At 36.5% G+C, this 20,981-nt stretch overlaps 1 protein-coding gene across 1 annotated transcript in view; it reads left to right on the top strand.

Moving 5' to 3' along the window:
• The window catches only part of LOC150101205 (uncharacterized), a 242,979-nt gene that overhangs the window by 119,245 nt on the left and 102,753 nt on the right, over positions 1-20,981 (top strand). Inside the window, exon 7 of the mRNA XM_090402189.1 lies at positions 10,028-10,147. Within this exon, the coding sequence (XP_090258315.1) occupies positions 10,028-10,147 (120 nt within the window). The remainder of the gene's footprint in view (positions 1-10,027; positions 10,148-20,981) is intronic.

Genomic DNA, 20,981 nt, shown 5'->3' on the forward strand with positions numbered 1-20,981 from the left:
AGAACTCTAGTTCTGTGTGACAGCCTACATCTTCATATTAAGTTCACAATAGAAAAAGAATCATCATTAGGTAGTTCCTTTTCAGATGTACACATCCAGTATAAACAAAATGGATCCATTTCCATTTCTGTCTACCAAAAACTTACTTTTTTTTCAGGTTATATCCACATTACATCAGCCCACTATCCATCTCAAAAATATGGCATCATAAAATCCCTAGTATCAAGAGCACACAAGATTTGTGCTCTTAATACTAGATTTTTAAAGAATCTTTAAAACAAGAACTGGAAATTGTCAAAGAAACAGCCTTACTAAATGTATATAATTCAAGAATAACCCAAAAAACAATTAACCACTCTCCTGTACAGCAACCCAGACAAGAAGCCCATAGGACTCCTATATCATATATTAAAGGTATCTCTGAACATCTGGCAAAAATTATGAAAAAATATAAACTCATCGCTACCTATAAACCAATCAATCAAATTCCTAACCTGCTACCGTCTCCAAAAGACAAACTCTCGCCACTTATGCTCCCGTTATCCGCAGATGCACTTTCTGCAGTTTCAGTTACTCACAGTCCACCAGATAGAAAATATTAAATGGAAATTCCAGAAATAAACAATTCATAAGTTTTAAATTCCGCTCCATTCTGAGTAGCATGATTATATCTTGCGGCGTCCCACCCAGGGCGTGAATCATCCGTTTGTCCGACATATCCATGCTGTACTGTATACATTACCCACCTGTCAATCACTTAGTAGCCATCTCAGGTTATCAGATCGACTTTCATGATATCGCAGTGCTTGTGTTCAAGTAAATCTTATTTTACTTAATAATGGCCCCAAACTGCAAGAGTAGTGATGCTGGTAATTCTGATGTGTCAAAAAGAAGCCATAAAGTGCTTCCTTTAAGTGAAAAGATGAAAGTACTCAACTTCATAAGGAAAGAAAAAAAAAATCATATGCTGAGGTTGCTAAGATTCCATTCACAACTTTTATTAGAGTATATTGTTATAATTGTTCTATTTTATTATTAGTTATTGTTAATATCTTACTGTGCCTAATTTATAAATTCAACTTTATCATAGGCATGTATGTATAGGAAAAAACATAGTATATTTAGAGTTTGGTACTATCTGCAGTTTCAGGTATCCACTCGCTGTCTTGAAATGTATCCCCCACAGAGGGGGAGGAGAGCTACTGTACAAAGTACCATGTTTGTGCAACTTGTCTTACTATGGACAAACAGGAAGATCTGTAAATAAACATATCTCTGAACATCAAGACCACATCTGGCTTATCAAACCTCACAAATCTAGTCTGGCACAACATGGAATTGCAAATACTAACCACATAGGATCCAATGGGAAAATACCAAGGTACTGCATAGATCCATATATAAACATGAACGTATATACAAAGAAAGTGCTGAAGCCCTACTTCATCAACCTAACTTTAATTGTAACGATTGTCTTACTGTTCCAAAATTATGGGAAATTTTTATATCTCAATTGTATTAAATAAATTTAATCTATTATATATATTTTATTTTTAACTAATTTTAATTATTTTCAGCCCAATAGTTTTAATCCATGAATTCCTTATTTTTGTTTGTTGTTTGTACTGATGATGCTTTACGATACATAAGACGAAATATTTAGATAATAAATTTATTTTTATTGTGTATACTTGTTATTCTATAGTTATCTTCATTTTTATTCCTCATCTAATACATATTGCATAATGAAGGAAGGTAGCATTAAACCTTATTTAAAAATCAGTGATATTCACTTCAGGTCTTTATTTTATGCAGATGATGTTACTTCTAAATAAATCTAGTGTAAGTATACAAGACAATTTAACTAAATCGAATAACTATTGTCACAAATTTTGTATAAAAATCAGTGATAAAAAAAGACAACAAAAGCTGTGAAAGTAGGCAGGAACTGTTGGAAATTCTCATTGGCAAACCTATATATATATGAAGTAAAATATTTCAGTTATTTAGGTACAATTTTAATTAAGATGGCAAACTAAATTTGGAAATAGACTTATATGATGGGGATCCATTTGAAAAAAAAAAAATTAAAAATAAGAAGGAAATCAGCTTGAATACTAAACTAGCAATACCACCATCATCAAATTCCTGATATGTACCCTCAGGTGGTGTAGAGGATAATTATGATAGTACTACATGAAAAAGTTAAACCATTATTAACTTCCAATCACTAATTTTCCTCTAAATTCATCTGTTATCTGGCAAGACTCCACTATATAACTAGCAGTATATAAGACAGCAATCAATAGATTAACTTATTTATTTGAGAGCTTGGTTAGAAATATGATGACCACAGATATGAGAATACTGAAAAAAATGAACAGATGGCATCAACAGAGAAGATATTAGAAAGGAACTTGACATCGTTTAAATTCAGGTACACATGTGCAGAGCTTAAGTAATAGTCAGTTAAGCAGCGCGGGAGAGGAAACATTTTTCAAACAAGTGTTTATTTCTAGGATAGCAGCGCATTAAAAAACTGAAATATGAGGTCTTGACAATATTAGAGACCTGACAGATAACACTCAATGGAGGGGGGTGTTGATAAGAATGCCCCTAGAGAGTGCATATCAGAAATTGATGATGTATTTTGCTAAGTGGATATGATTGTTGACGTTCTTGACAAATTAAGCCATCCCAGGTCAACAATCAGTGATACCATATTCAGATGGAAGTGCAGGCAGAACAACTGCTACCCAAAGTGTATACCACACTCACCAAACCTGACTGTAGGGTGCTATGAGGTTAATATGTAAAAACCGCCATTCGTCGGCTGACACATTGGGTTTACGGAAAAGTGGCCCCTCGCATTTCGCCCCCTGTAGATAATGAGTAGGTTACAAAAATGTAAATACAGTCGACTCACGATAACTCGAATTTTTATTGAAGTCCCAGCCCCTTTAGTGGAGATTCAATGTTAAACTCTTTCGATTACTCGAACTGAACTTCCGATAACTCTAACTTTTCCGAACAAATTTTCAAAATTACATTCGTGTACAAATTGTCACGTAGCTTTTAAACTAATTTCTCCCCTTTTGTATGTTTTCAGAGTTCTCTTTCCATTGTGAAAGGATTAACTGGAACTGTTAATCCTTTCACAATGGAAAGAATACATACTTGACCATGAGGGGGAATAGTCATGTGGTTAGTGATGGACATGGGCGGGGGGACAGTGACTAATCTTAAAGGAGTCTTTTCAGTAACAAGTGAATCTTGTTCCGATTTGTCTAAATTCAAACAAAAGTTCCTGCATCTGGCTCTCCTCACATTTCAATGTGAGGAGAGAGACCTAACCAGCGGTCTACGCGCTTCTGCCAAACAAAACTCGTGCCACATATGTCAGGTTGCTTCAAGAAGTTAAAAATCTACAACTGGGTCTCCAACCCCAGTGACTTATGACAGATTTCGAACAAAGTGCCATGTAGGCCTTCCAAGAAGAATTTCCTGGTATCGTAAATACCAGTTGTTTTTTTCATCTTTCCCAAAGCGTTTGGCAAAAGGTACAGAACGAAGGTTTAAAAGCCCGAAACGAACAAGACCATGAATTTGCTCGTTGGATCCGATTGATTCCGGCATTGGCATTTATTCCTCCTGCTAACATTATTCAAGCATTTGAAGATTTAGTTGAAGCTGATGACCTCCCCATTGAAGCTATGGTGATTGCAAGCTACTTTGAAGATACATATATTGGAAGAAGACAACAGAGAGGCCAGCAATTACCCATTTTTGCCATTGAATTGTGTAATGTTTACACACAAACACTGAATGACCAACAACGGCGTGGAGGGGTTGCACAGGGGATTTCAGGAAACTTGTGCTACTTCATTCCCAAATATTTACAGATTCATTGATTCTTTAAAGAAACAAGGGCTGCACAATTTCTTAATTACACAACTAATTGCCGGTAATTCAGGCAATCAAAGAAACATGAAGTATGCTGCAATTTCTGCTAGAATCAAAAGAATAGTCCAAGATTTTCAAAACCATGATGTGATTGATTACCTTACAGGCATTGCATACAACTTCGAGTTTTAAAGAATAATAATGTGCATTTATTCTATTAAAACAAAATAAATTAAAATTATTAAAACATTAGGTATATTATTTACAAATCTGAAAACAAACACCAACTCAACATCACCAGAGTTAAAGATCGGTACTATCAACATAAGAAGCCTGAATGGCAAAGAAATGGAGCTAGCTGAGGAATTAGATAAGTACCAGATCGACATAATAGGTGACTGAAACAAAAAAGACCAAAACTGGTGAGATCTTTCTAAGCAATAAATACAAAATGTTATATTCAGGTAATGACAATCAAGGAAAAGAAGGAGTAGCCATAGTATAAAAGAAGTAGTAGCCATAGTATTCAACACAAAATACGAGGCTAATCTTCTTGAATGGCAGTCAGTCTCAAGTAGAGTAATGTGGGCAAATATGAGAATGGGGAACTGGACAATGAGACTTATTTGTGCCTATGGTCCCACAGAAGGTTCTACTAAGGTAGAAGTGGAGGAATTTTTTGACCCTCTAGAAAAAGCAACTGACACAATGAAAAAGGAAAAGTTGGTCCTTGTTGGAGATCTAAATAGCAGAGTAGGAAATGATTGCGAAAAATACAAAAATATTTTGGGAAAATTTGGAGAAAAGAGCAAAGCTAATAATAATGGCAAATATCTGTTGGATTTCTGCTCAGGACATGGACTGGTTATTACTAACACCATGTTCCAACATAAAAATGTGCACAAATTCACATGGAGAGAAGAGGCTAGGAATAAGAAAAGTCTCATTGACTATGTTATTGTTGATAGTGATGTTTTCTCCCTGGTGCAGGACACCAGAGTGTACAGAGGATTTGAAATTGGAAGTGATCACTATTTAGTCTTGAGCAGGATAAAATTGAATTTCATATTGAAAAGAATGACATGTAAGAAAATTTTAAAGCGAATAAAAGTTGAGCAGCTCTCAGATGTGAACTGTAGATTAAAATACAGAAAGATTATTGAAAAGAAAATGAAAGAGTTTGAGAACAGGAATCAAACCTTGGAGATTCAGTGGCAAACTCTGAAGAAAACATTGATTGATTCTGCCAGAGAGGCATGTGGTGAGGTTGTGTGCAAGGATAAAAAAATCAGAACTCCCTGGTGGACACAGGAAGTTAAAGAGGCAGTGAAGGAAAAGAAGAAAGCATATCAAAAGTTCCTGGCAAATAAGTCAGCTTTTACTCTTACAGAATACAGACACGAATGTAAGAAAGCTAAACAGTGTGTAAAACTAGCTAAACAAAAGTCATGGGAGGGCTTTGGCAAGAACATAGAAAATAAATATCAAGAAGGTGGCAAAATATTCTGGAGGTTGTTGAAGAAGCTTAGGAATGGAGGAAAGAGTGCTGTAAAAGGAGTTAGAGATGATAAAGGTGACATGAAAACAGGAGAAAAAGATATCCTTGAAGTATGGAGTAATTACTTTGAAAAACTGCTAAATGAAACAAGCAGTGATGACAGCACAGTGATAAAAAACACTGACCAGGCATGCAGTCAGGAATACATATCCATACTAGAAGTAGAAAAAGCCATCAAAGGCTTGAAATGTGGAAAGGCAGCAGGAGTAGATGATATTCGACCAGAAATGCTGAAGTATGGTGGTATAAAAGTCTTACAGTGGCTGCACTGTATAGTTCAGAAAGCCTGGACAGAGGGACGAATTCCCGATGATTGGAGTAGAGCTCTCATAGTACCCATATATAAAAAGGGAAATAAAACTGAATGTGAGAATTACAGAGGTATTTCCCTACTGAGTGTTCCTGGCAAGATCTATGCCAGTATACTTGAGAAACGGTTGAGAAGAATTGTGGAAGAAAAGCTTGGTGAAGAACAAGCTGGATTCAGGCCAAATAGAGGCTGTCAGGATCAGATCTTCACTTTATGACAAATAGTCGAGAAAGCATGGGAATATAACAAAGATCTGTATTTAAGTTTTGTCGATTTGGAAAAGGCATATGACAAGGTGCCAAGAGAGAAGCTATTCAATACGCTGCAGTTATATGGTGTCAATGGGGCATTATATCAAGCAATACTTAGTCTTTATTTGAGTTGTAAGTCAGCAGTTAGAATTGAAGGAAGTACAGGAAGATGGTTTATTGTTAAATCTGGTGTGAGACAAGGATGTACATTATCCCCTCTGTTATTCATTATCTATATGGATCACATTATGAAGGAAAGTGGTATTAAACAGGATATCAAAATTGGAGATGTTAATGTCAGCTCTTTGCTTTATGCCGATGATGTTATACTTCTAAATAAATCCGCTACAAGTCTGCAAGATTCCCTGACAGTGTTCACTGTCTTGAACACTGTCTTGCTTTATACAAGACAGTGTTCAAACCAGTTTTAACTTATGGATCTGAGAGCTGGGTCAGAAGTAAAACACTTGACTAAAGACTAGAGACCACAGATATGAGAGTCCTGAGAAAGATTAGCGGCATGAACAGATGACATCAATGGCAATATCATATTAAAAATGAGGATATTAGGAAAGAACTTGACATTGTCAGCATCCAGGACTGCATTAGCAGAGCTAATTTCAGGTGGTGTGGTCACTTAAATAGAATGGGAGAGGAAAGATTAGCAAAACAAGTGTTCTCTGCCAGGTTGGCAGGAAAACGACCCAGAGGAAGACCAAGATATAGGTGGATTGATATGGTACAAAGTGCCTTAGACGATAGAAATATAAGATCTGATAATGTTGGAGTCTTGACAAGTAACAGACTGATTTGGAAGAAAATTGTAGATAGGAAGTTAGTAATGATGTAATTTTTTCATGTAGTACTGTCATATCCTCTACACCCCTTGAGGGTACATAGCAGGAATTTGATGATGATGATGATTTACATTTTTGTAGCCTACTCGTTATTTACAGGGGGGCAAAATGTGCTGGGGGTGAAATGTGGGAGGCGAAATGCGAGGGGCCACTTTTCTGGATCCCAACACATTCAAGGTAGAGTTCCTGGCATCGACTGGAACACACATCTGCACAAAAACATTCAGAACTGAGGTCCACAACATGGGTTTCCATAGTAGGACTGCAATATTCAAGCCCCATATTACCCCAATCAAAATGTAGCATCATCTTCAATGGTACAAAGAGGGTGTACAGCTGGATGTTGAAGCTTGGAAAGCTGTATTATTGAGCAATGAATCACAGTACACCCTCTACAGATGGATGCCCAGTGAACCTCTCTTACCAGAGTGCGTATTCCCATGTATGAAATTCGGAGGTGGTGGTGCGAGAGTATGGTCCTGGTTTGGCCTCAGAAGGTTGTTTGTGGTGCCATGAACATTGAACTCTGAGAGGTATGTGAACATTCTGGAGAATGTAATGCTCCTTACTTTGTGACGTTTCTACAGAACTGACTACTGTCTCTTTCAGCAAGACTGCACTGCGTCATAAGGCTACTGCTGTAACTGTGTGGTTTGTGGATGTGAACGTCACTACAATTGACTGGTCTCTGCAGAGCCCTGATCTCAACCCTATCGAACATCTGTAGGATGAACTGGAGCATCAGGTGAGGTCAAGGGATATCTGTCCCACAACAGTCTCAGACCTCATTGCATGCCTAGAGGAAGAATTGTCCAAAATTCCCATTGATAGTTATCATATGCTTGTAGAAAGTATGCCCTGTAAGATTGTTCCAGTCATTGCAGCGAAAGGAGGTCCTATGTCTTATCAAAGTGGGTGCCATAGCTGTTTGTTCCTCATAATATGGTGTCCATTGAATTATGATCATGCAGTGTAGTTGCATAAGTCATTGTTGTGCATTATACATTGGATATATAGGCATATCCAGTAACCTTGTGATTTGAATTGCACTATAGGTATTAATGTTTGTGAAGGCTTCAGACTGTAGATGTGAGGCCATCACTCTCTTTATTGGAAATATAATATGAAGTGGTTTGAAAAAGTTCCTGTTTGGTCTCTACAGTAGGATTTCCAAAGCATTTAACCCTTTTTATGTGAATCGTACTCACTCAAGGTTTTCTTTGGTAGAATTCACATGAAAATAAATAAAATTATATTACTGTGTATTTATTATATGTTATAATGTTAAAAATATGTTATGTCTAGAAAAAAACACATTATAAATAAGCTTTTTTGAAATCACTCAATGGTCATAATATTAGTTTACTAGGTGCTTGTGAATAGCTGTTTTTGCAAATCTTTGCACAGTACTTTTTTTTAGCAATTAATATATTTTTATGCTCTGATGACACACATGAAATTTGTAAGCTAATAGACAGTTATAAAAAAATAAATTGGTTTGTTAAATAGTTACATGGTGTGAAACCTGTTTTATACAAGTTATTTAATTATGGTTCCTATTAAACTCTGTTTGATGGGAGGAATTGTGTGAATCTGTGCACAACAATGACTTATGCAACTACATTGCTTGATCATAATTCAATGGACACCATATTATGAGGAACAAACAGCTATGGCACCCACTTTGGTAAGACATAGGACTTCATTTCGCTGCAATGACTGGAGCAATCTTACAAGCATGTGATAACTATCAATGGGAATTTTGGACCATTCTTCCTCTAGGCATGCAATGAGGTCTGAGACTGTTATGGGACAGATATCCCTTGACCTCTCCTGATGCTCTAGTTCATCCTACAGATGTTCAATAGGGTTGAGATCAGGGCTCTGTGGAGACCAGTCAAGTGTGGTGATGTTCATATTCACAAACCATGCAGTTACAGCAGTAGCCTTATGACACAGTGTTTTATTTTGCTGAAAGAGACTGTAGTCAGTTCTGTAGAAACGTCACAAAGTAGGGAACATTACATTGCCCAGAATGTTCACATACCTCTGAGTTCAGTGTTCATGGCACCACAAACAAACTTCCAAGGCCAAACCAGGAAAACCAGGACCATACTCTCACACCACCACTACCTCTTAATTTCATAGATGGGGGTTACACACTCTGGTAAGAGAGGTTCACTGGGCTTCTGCCACATCCATCCATCTGTAGAGGGTGTACTGTGATTCATTGCTCCATAATATGGCTTTCCAAGCTTCCACATTCAACTGTACACCCTCTTTGTACCACTGAAGATGATGCTGCATCTTGGTTAGGGTAATACGGGGCTTGGATATTGGAGTCCTACCATGGAAACCCATATTCTGGGTCTCAGTTCCAAATGTTTTTGTGCAGATTTGTGTTCCAGTCGATGCCAGGAACTCCACATTCAATGTGTCAGCCGACGAATGGTGGTTTTTACATATTATCTCTCATAGCACACTATAGTCACATTTGGTGAGTATGGTGGGGCATATACGTTAGGTAGCACTTGCAGTTGTACTGACTGCACTTCCATCTCAATATGATATCACTGATTGTTGACCTGGGATGGCTCAATTTGTCAAGAATTTGTTGAACAGATAGGCCTACAACATTGCATTGTATCACAACACTTCATTTCAAATGAATGGTGGTTTTTACATATTATCCCTCATAGCACCCTGCAGTCACGTTTGGTCAGTATGGTGGGGTGTACACTTTGGGTAGCAATTGCTACCCAAAGTTGTACTGCCTGCACTTCCATCTCAATATTATATCACTGATTGTTGACCTGGGATTGCTCAATTTGTCAAGAATTTGTTGAGCAGATAGGCCTACAACATTGCATTGCATCCCAGTGCTTCTTTCAAAATCTGTCAGTTCCTTTCTTGTAGCCATTTCACCCAGACGCAGTTGCATTAACTTGGAAGCATCATATTCCTCAAGTTTGTGCTGGCTACAAACATGTGACTCGTTACAATGCACCTTGCTCATGGGGGGGGGGGGGGGATCTGTTGACTTCTTTCCTAGCAGTGTATATGCTTTTTTCCAATTAGAAATATTTTATTCATTAGTTTGATATTACTGAAATTTTGTATATTAATTTATACTGTTTTATTTCTGTAGTTGCCGTATTACATACATTATCTAGAGAAGAATCTGAATTAGCGTATAATACACTACGAAGGTGCAGAAGAGGACCCATTAATGTTGATCCAAAATCTATAATATTGAAAGAAAAGATTGGTTAGTGAATTTATCATTGAAGTTATTGAGTGTTTATGGTGTAAGTAATGATTAAATATTCACAATAGCAATGGCATACGCATTGTAATCTTATTAATGTGCTCCTCGTTACTTTGTCTTATTTTTTATATTTTATTTTTCTTAACTTCTATTATTGAAATCACAGTCATTGTTTTAAGTCCATCATCTCAAAAATTAATACTATCAACTTATATTAAAAAAACACTGTTGTTTTACTTTCTTTCAACTTTCCTTTCAACTTAACATACGCTGAGATTACAGGTGTAGTGTTGGTATGATTGCAGAAGCTAGTATCACTACTATAACTGTTTTTTATGCAGTAGAGCATAAATCAAAAAAAAAAAATCTTAATATGATTTATTCTCTTTCCTTTCTTCCTCCTTGTCCCCCCCCCCCCCCCCAAAAAAAAAAGAGAGAAAATAACAGAAACAATGACATCATGACTATTCTCCAAGAGTTAAGAGAGGATGAGAACACCAGTACCACAATGTGTTATTATTCAGAAGTCTAAATGCTTATGGAACTAATACGATGTACATGACATCTTTACTAAAAATCTGTGTATAATAAATTATAGAAAACCTGTTTAGTCTGTTGTGCCAGTTAAATCTCTCTGCACATTAATGCTGGATGCTGGTGGTCTGACTTTGTGTCTTCCAGATGAGCAGATTGAATTATCCCATGTTTATCACACTTAGTGGTATTTTGTCATAGACAGGAGTTTGGTGCCTGGGTTGTTATTGTATTAGCAGGTTGAGTTATATTAGTACCAGCTAAACAGTAAGCAATATATAATTATCAAGTCTATCTGAAATTGACCCAGCAGCTGCCATAATTTCAAAATAAGTCTGCTTCATTTTTAAATAACTTCAGCATAATGTCCATAATTTAATTACTGAAAGCCTATAAGATATTCTCTGTTTTAACAATTATATGCCTATTACATTCATCACAAGATTTAGACATTTTTTTTCAAAAAAAATGTCTAAAACAAATTGTACAAACCATATACATATACTGCTCAAAACAATTAGGGGATATTTTGATTTTCTTGTAAATTATTAAGTTATAAAAATAATTTACAAATGTAACACAATTATTTCAAAATATTCTTAATATACAGCTGTGTAGAACATGCAACTGTGTACAAAATCATGGTAAGACTTGTCGAAACATGTCTTAGCCATATTAGCATGTGGGGGGTTTAAAAACATGACTCATTGTGCTCACTTCCACAGTGCATAATTATCACTTCATTTGTAAACTTGTGTTACCTACCACCCATTATTTTGTTAAAAATGGCAGAGCAACATGATATCCTGGAATCCATTGCTTGGAGAGCCATTGGTCGATTAGAAGCCGGACAAACATAGCAAGTTGTTGCTCAAGCGTGTCGTGTATCTCCAAGCTTAATTTCGCGACTTTGGAGGAGACGGGAAATGTTCGAAATCGTCTTCATGCCATAGGTTTATATGCTCGAAGACCAATGGTTTGCATTCCACTTACTGCAAATCACAAAAGAATTTGGGCACAAGAACACTGCGATTGGACAAACGAGGATTGGGCTCGTGTACTTTTTAGTGACAAGTCCAGGTTCAGTCTGCAACCAGATAACCGACGTATTTTGATATGACATGAAAGTGGAACAAGAAATAATCCCCAGTTTGTTTGTGAAAGACCCCAACATCAAATTGGGAGTTTGATGGTATGGGCTGGAATAAGTATAGGTGGCCATACTGATCTCTATTTTATCAGAAACGGTTCCTTAACAGTCCAAGAGTATTGTGATGAGATTTTGAAACCTATAGTTCTTCTATATGCTGCTACAGTTGGCAAAGAATTCATTTTTATGGATGACAATGCTCGTCCACACCATGCAAATTTGGTACAAGAGTGGTTCGAGGAAGAAGATATTGAATGAATGGACAGGCCTGCCTGTTCACCGGATTATAATCCAATCGAACATGCCTGGGATGCTTTAGGTAGGTGCATTTCTGCTTGACTGTTGCCACCACGATCGTTTCAATAGCTTGAAATTGTTCTCACAGAAGAGTGGGGAAAAATCCCACAAGGACTGTTCGATCATCTTATCCAGTCCATGCAATCCAGATGTACCGTTGTTTTGGCTGTTAATGGAGACCATACGCCCTATTAAAAATTAATAAATTTTTAATAGGGCGTATGGTCTCCATTAACCTATCCATAAGTAAGAAATATTTATTCATGCATAAAGTACCCAGTAATTATAATTATTTGCAGAAATGTATAATTATTCAACAGAAACTAAAATATCTCCAATTGTTTTGAGCAGTGTATATAAATCTATAGTCATCTCTCACCATAGCAAACTCTTAGGGATCACATGAATAGTTTGTTATAATGGATAGTTTGCCGTAGAAAATTTTACCTAATAGTTGTGTGGAAGATTAACACCTACTGTTCTTGACACTATGACTATCATATCTCTCTCTCTTTAAAGCTGTTACCACTAACTATCTCTGCAACCCGATCCACTCATTTACCATTCTCCAAGCCAAAAATCTAGTTCTTCTCTTTCTTCTCCTCTTTCCCCTTGCCAACCACATTCTTACATTACTTTTGGGGAAGGGAGGGGTTCTCTCTCATCCAGTCATGTATTCGGAAAAATTCTTTGTACCATCATCATCATCATCATCAAATTCCTGCCATGTACCCTCAAAGGGTGTACAGGATATGACAGTACTACATGAAAAAATTACATCATTACTAACTTCCTATCTACAATTTTCCTCCAAATCAGTCTGTTACTTGTCAAGACTCCAACATTATCAGATCTTATATTTCTATCGTCTAAGGCACTTTGTACCGTATCAATCCACCTATATCTTGGTCTTCCTCTGGGTCGTTTTCCTGCCAACCTGGCAGAGAACACTTGTTTTGCTAATCTTTCCTCTCCCATTCTATTTAAGTGACCATACCATCTGAGATTAGCTCTGCTAACGCATTCCTGGATGCTGACAATGTCAAGTTCTTTCCTAATATCCTCATTTTTAATATGATATTGCCATTGATGCCATCTGTTCACGCCTCTAATCTTTCTCAGGACTCTCATATCTGCGGTCTCTAGTCTTTGGTCAAGTGTTTTACTTCTGACCCAGCTCTCAGATCCATAAGTTAAAATTGGTTTGAACACGTATACAGCTAATTTAGTGTTCCGACTAATTTCTTTCTTATTCCATATGAATTTATTCAATTGACTTCCCACGATACCAGCTTTGCTGATTCTGTTGTCTATTTCTATATTTAGTTTACCATCTTCAGAAAAAATTGTGCCTAAGTAGCTGAAATGTTTTACTTGTTCCACAGGTTCTCCATTCCCAACACAGTTGATATTTTCAATGATTCTGCCTATTTTCATTGTCTTTGTCTTTTTATTGCTGACCTTCATACCATATCTATTACAACAGCTATTCAATTTAGTCAGAGAATCTTGCAGACTTGTAGCGGATTTATTTAGAAGTATAACATCATCCGCATAAAGCAAAGAGCTGACATTAACATCTCCAATTTTGATATCAGGTTTAATACCACATTCCTTCATAATGTGATCCATATAGATAATGAATAACAGAGGGGATAATGTACATCCTTGTCTCACACCAGATTTAACATTAAACCATCTTCCTGTACTTCCTTCAATTCTAACTGCTGACTCACAACTCAAATAAAGACTAAGTATTGCTTGATATAATGCCCCATTGACACCATATAACTGCAGCATATTGAATAGCTTCTCTCTTGGCACCTTGTCATATGCCTTTTCCAAATCGACAAAACTTAAATACAGATCTTTGTTATATTCCCATGCTTTCTCGACTATTTGTCGTAAAGTGAAGATCTGATCCTGACAGCCTCTATTTGGCCTGAATCCAGCTTGTTCTTCACCAAGCTTTTCTTCCACAATTCTTCTCAACCGTTTCTCAAGTATACTTGCATAGATCTTGCCAGGAACACTCAGTAGGGAAATACCTCTGTAATTCTCACATTCAGTTTTATTTCCCTTTTTATATATGGGTACTATGAGAGCTCTACTCCAATCATCGGGAATTCGTCCCTCTGTCCAGGCTTTCTGAACTATGCAGTGCAGCCACTGTAAGACTCTTATACCACCATACTTCAGCATTTCTGGTCGAATATCATCTACTCCTGCTGCCTTTCCACATTTCAAGCCTTTGATGGCTTTTTCTACTTCAAGTATGGATATGTATTCCTGACTGCATGCCTGGTCAGTGTTTTTTATCACTGTGCTGTCATCACTGCTTGTTTCATTTAGCAGTTTTTCAAAGTAATTACTCCATACTTCAAGGATATCTTTTTCTCCTGTTTTCATTTCACCTTTATCATCTCTAATTCCTTTTACAGCACTCTTTCCTCCATTCCTAAGCTTCTTCAATAACCTCCAGAATATTTTGCCACCTTCTTGATATTTATTTTCTATATTCTTGCCAAAGTCCTCCCATGACTTTTGTTTAGCTAGTTTTACACACTGTTTAGCTTTCTTACATTTGTCTCTGTATTCTGTAAGAGTAAAAGCTGACTTATTTGCCAGGAACTTTTGATATGCTTTCTTCTTTTCCTTCACTGCCTCTTTAACTTCCTGTGTCCACCAGGGAGTTCTGATTTTTTTATCTTTGCACACAACCTCACCACATGCCTCTCTGGCAGAATCAATCAATGTTTCCTTCAGAGTTTGCCACTGAATCTCCAAGGTTTGATTCCTCTTCTCAAACTCTTTCATTTTCTTTTCAATAATATTTCTGTATGATTCTGAATATTTCAGAAAAGTATGATGATGATATATATATATATATATATATAAAACCAAAGAGCCTGTGTAGCTCAGCTGATGTGGCGTTTGCACACCGCCGCGCTTGGCCGCATGAAGGAAGACTTGGTTTCGAGTCTAGTCGGCGACTAGAGGAAATTTTTCTAAGCCTTTTTTCGACCGGTTCCCGAGTTAGTCGATCTCTGGCACGGGCAAGCAGGTTTTTCCTACCGGAAACTCGGGTTTTTCGTCCTGTAAACTCAAGAAAATCGACCGTAGAACCCACATTATTTCAGACATTAAATATATTGTGTTAGGGTTAGGAACCACGAGATGGCGGCACATTTGAGCCGTCTCTCTTCACTGCGTACCGCTTAATTAGTGATAGCCTTGGGCCATCTGTCTCTGATTGGGTACCAGTGGAGATGAACTGCCCACTCAGTCTCCAAAAGTTAGATAGGGCTAAATGGCCTCGCCTACTCCCGTATACGGGAATAAAATGGCGTTAGCTGATTTTTTTTTTTTTTTTTTTTTAATATTTCTGTATTTTAGTCTACAGTTCACATCTGAGAGCTGCTCAACTTTTATTCGCTTTAAAACTTTCTTACATGTTATTCTTTTCAATATGAAATTCAATTTTATCCTGCTCAAGACTAAATAGTGATCACTTCCAATTTCAAATCCTCTGTACACTCTGGTGTCCTGCACCAGGGAGAAAACATCACTATCAACAATAACATAGTCAATGAGACTTTTCTTATTCCTAGCCTCTTCTCTCCATGTGAATTTGTGCACATTTTTATGTTGGAACATGGTGTTAGTAATAACCAGTCCATGTCCTGAGCAGAAATCCAACAGATATTTGCCATTATTATTAGCTTTGCTCTTTTCTCCAAATTTTCCCAAAATATTTTTGTATGTCTCACAATCATTTCCTACTCTACTATTTAGATCCCCAACAAGGACCAACTTTTCCTTTTTCATTGTGTCAGTTGCTTTTTCTAAAGCCTCAAAAAATTCCTCCACTTCTACCTTAGTAGAACCTTCTGTGGGACCATAGGCACAAATAAGTCTCATTGTCCAGTTCCCCATTCTCATATTTGCCCACATTACTCTACTTGAGACTGACTGCCATTCAAGAAGATTAGCGTCGTATTTTGTGTTGAATACTATGGCTACCCCTTCTTTTCCTTGATTGTTATTGCCTGAATATAACATTTTGTATTTATTGCTCAGAAAGATCTCACCAGTTTTGGTCTTTTTTGTTTCAGTCACCCCTATTATGTCGATCTGGTACTTATCTAATTCCTCAGCTAGCTCCATTTCTTTGCCATTCAGGCTTCTTACGTTGATAGTACCGATCTTTAACTCTGGTGATGTTGAGTTGGGGTTTGTTTTCAGATTTGTTCCAGTAGCTGACTTTTCGCTGTTCGCCCTGGTTCCCTGGCGAAAACAACGGGGGCCTTGTTTAACCGGGCGACGCCCCAGCCGGCATGAAATTTTGTCATGTTGTACCATCATTTTTTATTTTGGTTTAACCAATAAGAATACAATTTGGTCGGCTAAATCCCAAATTGCCAGCCCATCCTCATTCGTTCAGTATCAAAGTAGATACCCAACAGGGTGCACCATGAGAAGGTGAGGATTGGACATTAGGTCAGAAGCCCTGGTTGGTTCTCCGCATTCCTTTAAAGGCTATGTGGAGGTCTCCTCTCAGTTATACAGTTTTGACCCTTAAGCAACCCTTAAGAAAACAAATCTTGGATATGAAATTCTTAAATGTAATATTAAAATTTCCCATCTGTTGTATATGGATTACTTGAAGCAATTTGGAAAATCGGCCCTGCAAATAGAATCTTTATTGAACACAGTTGGTATTTTCAGTCAGGACATCAAAATGGAATTTGGTTTAGATAAATGTGCAATTGTGTCTATTAAACGAGGAAAAACTAATGACACTAACAATTTTAATTTTGATCAAGAGAAATATATAAAAGCAATTTCAGTTGACGAACACTATAAATACCTAGGAATATTAGAAGACAATGATATTCTCCACTCAAAAGTTAAACAACAGGCAGCATCAGAATACATCAAAAGAGTTAGAAATATTCTGAAAACAATACTAAATAGATTAAACACAATTAGAGCAATGAATTCTTGGGGTATACCAGTGATCCGATACACAGCTGGCATAATAAATTGGACAAAAGAAGACCTGGACAAACTAGACTGCAAAACTAGAAAATTAATGACAATGCATCATGCATTACATCCACGAAGTGATGTTGACCGTTTGTACCTGCCGAGGAGAATAGGTGGACGGGGTCTGCTGCAAGTGAGACAGACTGTGGAAGAAGAAGAAGAAACTGGTTTAAGAAATTACATCGAGAAGAGCTCTGAGCCAATGCTTCAAGCAATTACACAAGAGAGCCTTCTAAAAGCAACAGGAAACAAATCCGATTACAAAAAGGAACAACAAAATATCCGATATGTGCGCTGGAAAAATAAACCCTTGCATGGCCAATTTCTTTGAGATACTGAGGACAAAATTGACGTCAACAAGACATGGCAATGGCTACAACACAGATACATTAAAAAAGAAACAGAAGGATTTATTCTAGTAGCTCAAGAACAAGCAAAAATTTTCAACATCAATAATAACAGCAAATGCAGATTATGCGATCAGAAAGATGAGACTGTAGAACATGTAATCAGTGCCTGCAGCAAAATACCTCAAACTGACTATAAATACTGCCATGATCAAGTGGCCAAAATAGTTCATTGGCATGTATGCAAAAAATATGGCTTTCCTACTTCTGATAACTGGTGGCAGGATAACATAGAGACAGTATGGGAAATCAAAACAGCAAAAATTCTCTGGGTCTTTAGAATACAAACTGATCGGCATTTGGATTATCGATATTGCAGTACCGAGTGATAACAACATCAACAACAAAGAACAGGAAAAAATTACTAAATAGTGAGATCTTTCAATCGAAGTTGGCCGAATGTGGCTTAAACACACCAAAGTCATTCCAATAGTTATTGGTGCACTTGGTGCAACTTCAAAGAAGCTGTCCAACTATTTACAGCAATTAAAAATCAATGAAGTGACCACATATGACCTACAAAAAACAGCATTACTTGGAACAGTCTATATTTTGCAATGCTACCTGATGGACTATTCTTAGATTCTTGGGTAGAATCTGAATTATCCTGTATCACCTGTCAAATTTTTATTTATATCTTGTTTTGACTATGTATCAATTATGTGAATAAAATAATAATAATAATAATAATAAATAAAAAAAAATAAAAAAAATATATATTTCATTGTAAATTGCTGTTTTATTTGAATTTAGATGTACATTTAAACACAAAAATGATTTATTTTTAATAGGACAAAACTTATAAAGATACTATACATATTTAATAATTTATCTTAATGAGAGGAGTAAAATTGCTTATTTTACTTTGTACTTGTACCATTTACTCTATAAAACCCCTTCAAAAGTAACTTATAGGTTTCAGTCATATCCCCTCCTTTTTGCCTGTCAGCTAAACATTTTAACCCACAAACCTTTGGTCTCTGTCCTCATAGGACGCATTCCACAAACCATTCACCATTTTAGTAACTCAACTCTGAATCTTCTCCACTACTTCCACACCCTGAAGAAATTCAGATGACCAAATCTGTGCATAGTAGTCCATATGTGTAATCCTTATGGGCATGTTTTTTTTTAAAAACATCCAAGTGATCCTTTGAGATATTTTGCCCGCTTTTGTAATATGTCCCCTGAACTTTATCTCTCTCTCTCTCTGTTCACCATCACTCTTATATCTCTATCCTCATCAGTTTCTTGCACTTCAGCTACATTTATGCAGTGTGCAGCCTTTAGTTTGTTTGTTTGTTTTATCCCAGAGTGCATTAATTTGCACTTGGATGCACTGAATTAGCAGCCATTATCCTTTGCTCAACTTACTATCCTATTTATATTATCGTTCAAGATGATCTCTACATCATGTTTGTTAACTATTACTCTCCCCCAGTTTAGCATCGTCATCAGTAAACAGCTGGAACAACCTTTCAAATTATTCCCAATATTATAGATGTAGAAATTGAACAGCAGCATCCCCACTAGAGCTGTGGCAAACTGCTAGTCACTTCTTTCTCTTTGATCCATCTCCATGATATACTACTCTCTGAAGCCTACAACCTCTCTCTTATCCATGTCACCAGCTTCATGTTGACTCCCAGTTACTCCAGCTTATGTAATAAGATTCCATGTAGTATCCTTTTGGATACTTCTGTAAATTGCAGCAATATTATGGTGTAGCCATTTCCTTTATCCCGCTCAGATGTCTGTAAAAAGTGATTGAACTACTAAAATAAGACCTCTCCCTTCATAAAGCCATACAGTCCCTCCTTCTATACACACACACACACTACCACCACCAACAACAGGATATATCTATCTATCCTATGTATCCTTTCCTATAAATATCTATCCTATCTGCTCTTAACCAACTTTTCTTTTCACACCCATTGCATTCTTATCAGTACTAAAATTTAAAACAGACTGATTAAGGGCATTGCCCTTAACCAATATGTTTAAGTCTCTTGCACTATTGTTGGATCGTACTTCCTTGTTTTTGATCCACCATCTTGTTTTAACTCTGTTCTTAAGCAAGTAATAAGTTGCTGGTTGATTACTAATTTAAATATAGAGAAATTTATATTTTTAGACTGTGCCACTCTATATCTAGATTAGTCTAATGAAATATACTGAAACCAAGCATCAACTAATTTTATATCAATATTATTTCATAGACCGAGTTTATCTCTTATTTTTGATGCTCCCGATAGGTCCGATAATTTCATGAATGGTGCAGTAAAAGAGATGCAGGCAAACACAATTTAAAATCATCAAAACAAAACATTTAATTAAGGGTTATATGTTATACATATAAATTCAATTCTGAGAACAAGATAATATAAATGTCTTAGCTTAACTGGTCACAACATCTTACAGATTCAGTCTATGGGCATCCTGCTATCAGACTTATAGCTTTCACAATATTAAAATAACTTTTAATAGAGTTTAATATCACAAAATCTCTTGGTAACAAATTTTACTATTATCTTACAGTCAGTAAAGTCTCAATACATTAATGTTGGCAACAAATGCTTCATAAGTATACACTTTCATACTTCATACTCCGGCTGATTTCAGCAAAAAACGTTATAGTTAATGTGGGGAATAACAGGAGGAATTGCATATATATCTCTGCACTGAAGTAACATAAAATTGGACAGTTCTTACCGGATAAATCCTTTGCTCATCAATTTCACTATGGGGACACTTTATAACTATATTTACTTAGCACACTATGGCAACACTATTTAGAATAAATCTTCTCAATGATAACTGAACTATTAATAGTCGTACTTGGATAAAGGAAAAAGCTCATTCCTTTTTTAACACTATTCGACCAATTCAGCTCTCTGTTAAAGTTTCATGAAGCTAATGGAACACGCAGTAATTCTTTAACTTCTAGAATTATTTTCTGTTGCCTATTACTTTTCCGGTCCTTAAATAGTCCAGTTACAGCACTAAAGTTCCAGACACAGCAATCCTTTGCATTCACCTTGCTGCATCTCCTATTCTCCTTGTCTGTCTGTGCTATACTCAATGCTCTCGTGTCCTTGAATGGTCAGTCCTGAAAAAGAGAAGCCCCCGGTTTTCTCCGCTATCAGCTTATATACCTCCCTCCTTTTTCCCGCCCAAAATTCTTTCTCAAGCTATCTTATGTCAATTCCTTCTCTGCAGTTGAATACCATATCTCGTGATCCATGCATGCGCTAGCTATTTCTAGCCCGTCTCCATAGTAACAAACAAAATAAAATAAAAACAGACATATTGCATAACATTATACCTTTACATACTGGTAGTGATAAATAAAAAATTAAAATATTATAATTCACATAAGGCATATTAAACTTAT

This window comes from Typopeltis vanoorti, chromosome 12, assembly GCF_054136105.1.
Source record: "Typopeltis vanoorti isolate ZY-2024b chromosome 12, IOZ_Tvanoo_1.0, whole genome shotgun sequence".
Lineage (NCBI taxonomy): Eukaryota > Metazoa > Arthropoda > Arachnida > Uropygi > Thelyphonidae > Typopeltis > Typopeltis vanoorti.